Source organism: Gekko japonicus, unplaced genomic scaffold (genome assembly GCF_001447785.1).
Source record: "Gekko japonicus isolate JY-2015 unplaced genomic scaffold, Gekko_japonicus_V1.1 scaffold135, whole genome shotgun sequence".
In the NCBI taxonomy this organism is placed as follows: Eukaryota; Metazoa; Chordata; class Lepidosauria; order Squamata; family Gekkonidae; genus Gekko; species Gekko japonicus.
The window spans coordinates 1,571,361-1,573,718 of record NW_015175359.1 but is presented as its reverse complement, the minus strand read 5'-3'; the positions used below and the strand labels follow the sequence as shown (position 1 = coordinate 1,573,718).

General features: G+C 46.3%; 1 protein-coding gene across 2 annotated transcripts in view; it reads right to left on the bottom strand.

Moving 5' to 3' along the window:
- Positions 1–2,358, bottom strand: part of CIT (citron rho-interacting serine/threonine kinase) — a 144,577-nt gene that overhangs the window by 48,709 nt on the left and 93,510 nt on the right. For both annotated transcript variants that reach the window (XM_015425327.1, XM_015425328.1), the window contains one exon: positions 460–657. In XM_015425327.1, the coding sequence (XP_015280813.1) occupies positions 460–657 (198 nt within the window). The remainder of the gene's footprint in view (positions 1–459; positions 658–2,358) is intronic.

The window sequence follows — 2,358 nt, the reverse complement described above, 5'->3', positions numbered from 1 at the left end:
AGGGAAAGATGTATTTTTCTACACATTTTGCCTTTTTAAGGTGCTTTGTATTTTACTCTTTAAGGTCATGTAAACTCTTCCTCTTTGTAATATTTTTTTTTAACTTTTCTTACACTGCCTACCCTGCTCTGCTTTATGTCACACTTACCAATTCGTTCCCTAGGTACTACTGCAGCTCTTTTGGCCCCTTTTATAAGAATAAGGTATTCTGACGCCCTCACCCATCTTAAACTGTTCTTCTAAGGCTTTTCTAGGTTTTGAACCTTTGGTACCTGGGGAGACATACTGGGGGTAAGGAACAGAAACTCAGGCTGGAAATAACTTTGTACAGTTGACTACACGTCTTCTCGACAAGGAGGCAAACTATCTTAGGGTTAGATAAAGCAATTATATTTTTATCATGTCAACTTTCGCTTGGACAAAAAACCTTGAAAAGATTATTAATTCCTGAACACTTACTTGTTTCTGACTCGTGAGCTGCATCTCCCTCTCTGTGATTTCACGACGAAGATGGTCAACCTCGCTTCGCAGCTGGACTACCTCATCATTTGCTCCGGAAGCCTCATCTAGCTGTTTCGAGAGGAAGAAATTCTGGTTGTTCAGGTCAGCATTGTCCTCAGTCAGCTGGTTCAACTGCTCTTCCAAGTCTGTAATCACCTAAACAAATAAACCAGAAAAACATTAAGACACACTTTCTGAATGAATCTCTTTTTTTTTCGCCACCCCAAAGCTGAACAAATGACTTTCTGTGAAATTCATCATGCAGTCTTCTAAACTGGAACATGCTTAGGATGTATACTGGAAGCCAATTCAGTCCTTAGTCTGATGATCTGTCACCTTCAGATGCGCTGGACTTAATTTAACCAACATGAGTACAACACATTGCAAAATCTTTTAATTTGCATGCAACAACATGGATTTGAGAGAACATTTCTGTGTGGCAACAGCAGTTAATTGTCCTCACTTTAAATCTGCTACATTGTGGTTCAGACATGCGAAAAATTTTATTTTCCTCTCTAAACCTTAAGTTACTCTAACTAACAAAAGGAGAAGCTAGCTCGCAGAAAAGAACTTCAGTAAAAACAGATTGCTTACCTGTAACTGATGATCGTCGAGTGGTCATCTGTGCATTCACACCCATGGGATCTAGTGCGCACGCACTGGATCGATCGGCATTGTAGCAAGCTCTTTAACGGATTTTCGCGCCCAGTCCCTCGGGCATGCGCAGGAACCCCACCGCGCATGCCCAGAGGAGTGGGTGCGGACATCCCGCCAGTTCCTTCAAACCGCCGCAAATCAACCCCTATGGAAAATGTAGAAGCTGACAGCAGCGGGGAAGGAGGGTGGGTGGTGTGAATGCGCAGATGACCACTCGAAGATCATCAGTTACAGGTAAGCAACCTGTTTATCTTCGACGTGGTCTCTGTGCTTCACACCCATGGGAGATTAGCGAGCAGTGGCCTACCTGGAGGAGGGTGCTGGTAGGTCCTTACTGCATTGGTGAAGATAGAATGTGACGTCCCATGTTGGTATTAGAGTTCTTACGGACGTCTAGGGCGTAGTGCCTCATGAAGGTATTAGGCGTGGCCCAGGTAGCAGCCTTGCAGATGTCCGTCAGGGGTACTCCCTGGAGGAAGGCAGTGGAAGCCGCAACAGCCCGGGTTGAATGGGTCTTGATGGGGCCAGGCAACGGCTGCTTTGCAATCAAGTAGCAGAGGTGCATGAGACCCCCAATCCACTTTGAGAGGCATTGAGCCGTGATGCGAGTCCCCAGCCTCGCTGGTGCATATGAGACGAACAGTTGGGAGTCACGTCTCGTTGGGCGGGTTCTGTTCAGGTAGAACAGGAGTGACCTTTTGACATCCAAGGTATGTAACAGTCTCTCCTCTTGGGATTTCAGAGCTGGAAAGACCTCTGCCTGTAGGTGGAACTCTGACACTACCTTTGGCAGGAACGAAATGTCAGGGACGAGGTAGACGCCGTCTGGCAAGAATGACAAATAAGGCATGTCATGCCGGAAAGCCAGTATTTCTCCAACTCACCTTGCAGAGGTGATGGCCACTAGAAAGGCCGTCTTCCAAGACAGGAATTTCATATCGCAAGTTGAGTGGCTCAAAAGGTTTCCTCGTAAGTTGACGAAGCACTAGAGGAAGATCCCAGGGAGCGACAGGAGTCTTGATAGGAGGGTAGAGGTGTAACAAACCTTTTAAAAAACATTTCGAAAGCGGACGTGAAAACATGGTGCATCCGTCGACGTGAACATGGTAGGCCAAAATTGCGGCCAAATAAACTTTTAACGACGAATGGGAAAGTCCCGAGTCAGCGAGGGACGGGAGGAATTGGAAAACTTTCTCGAGG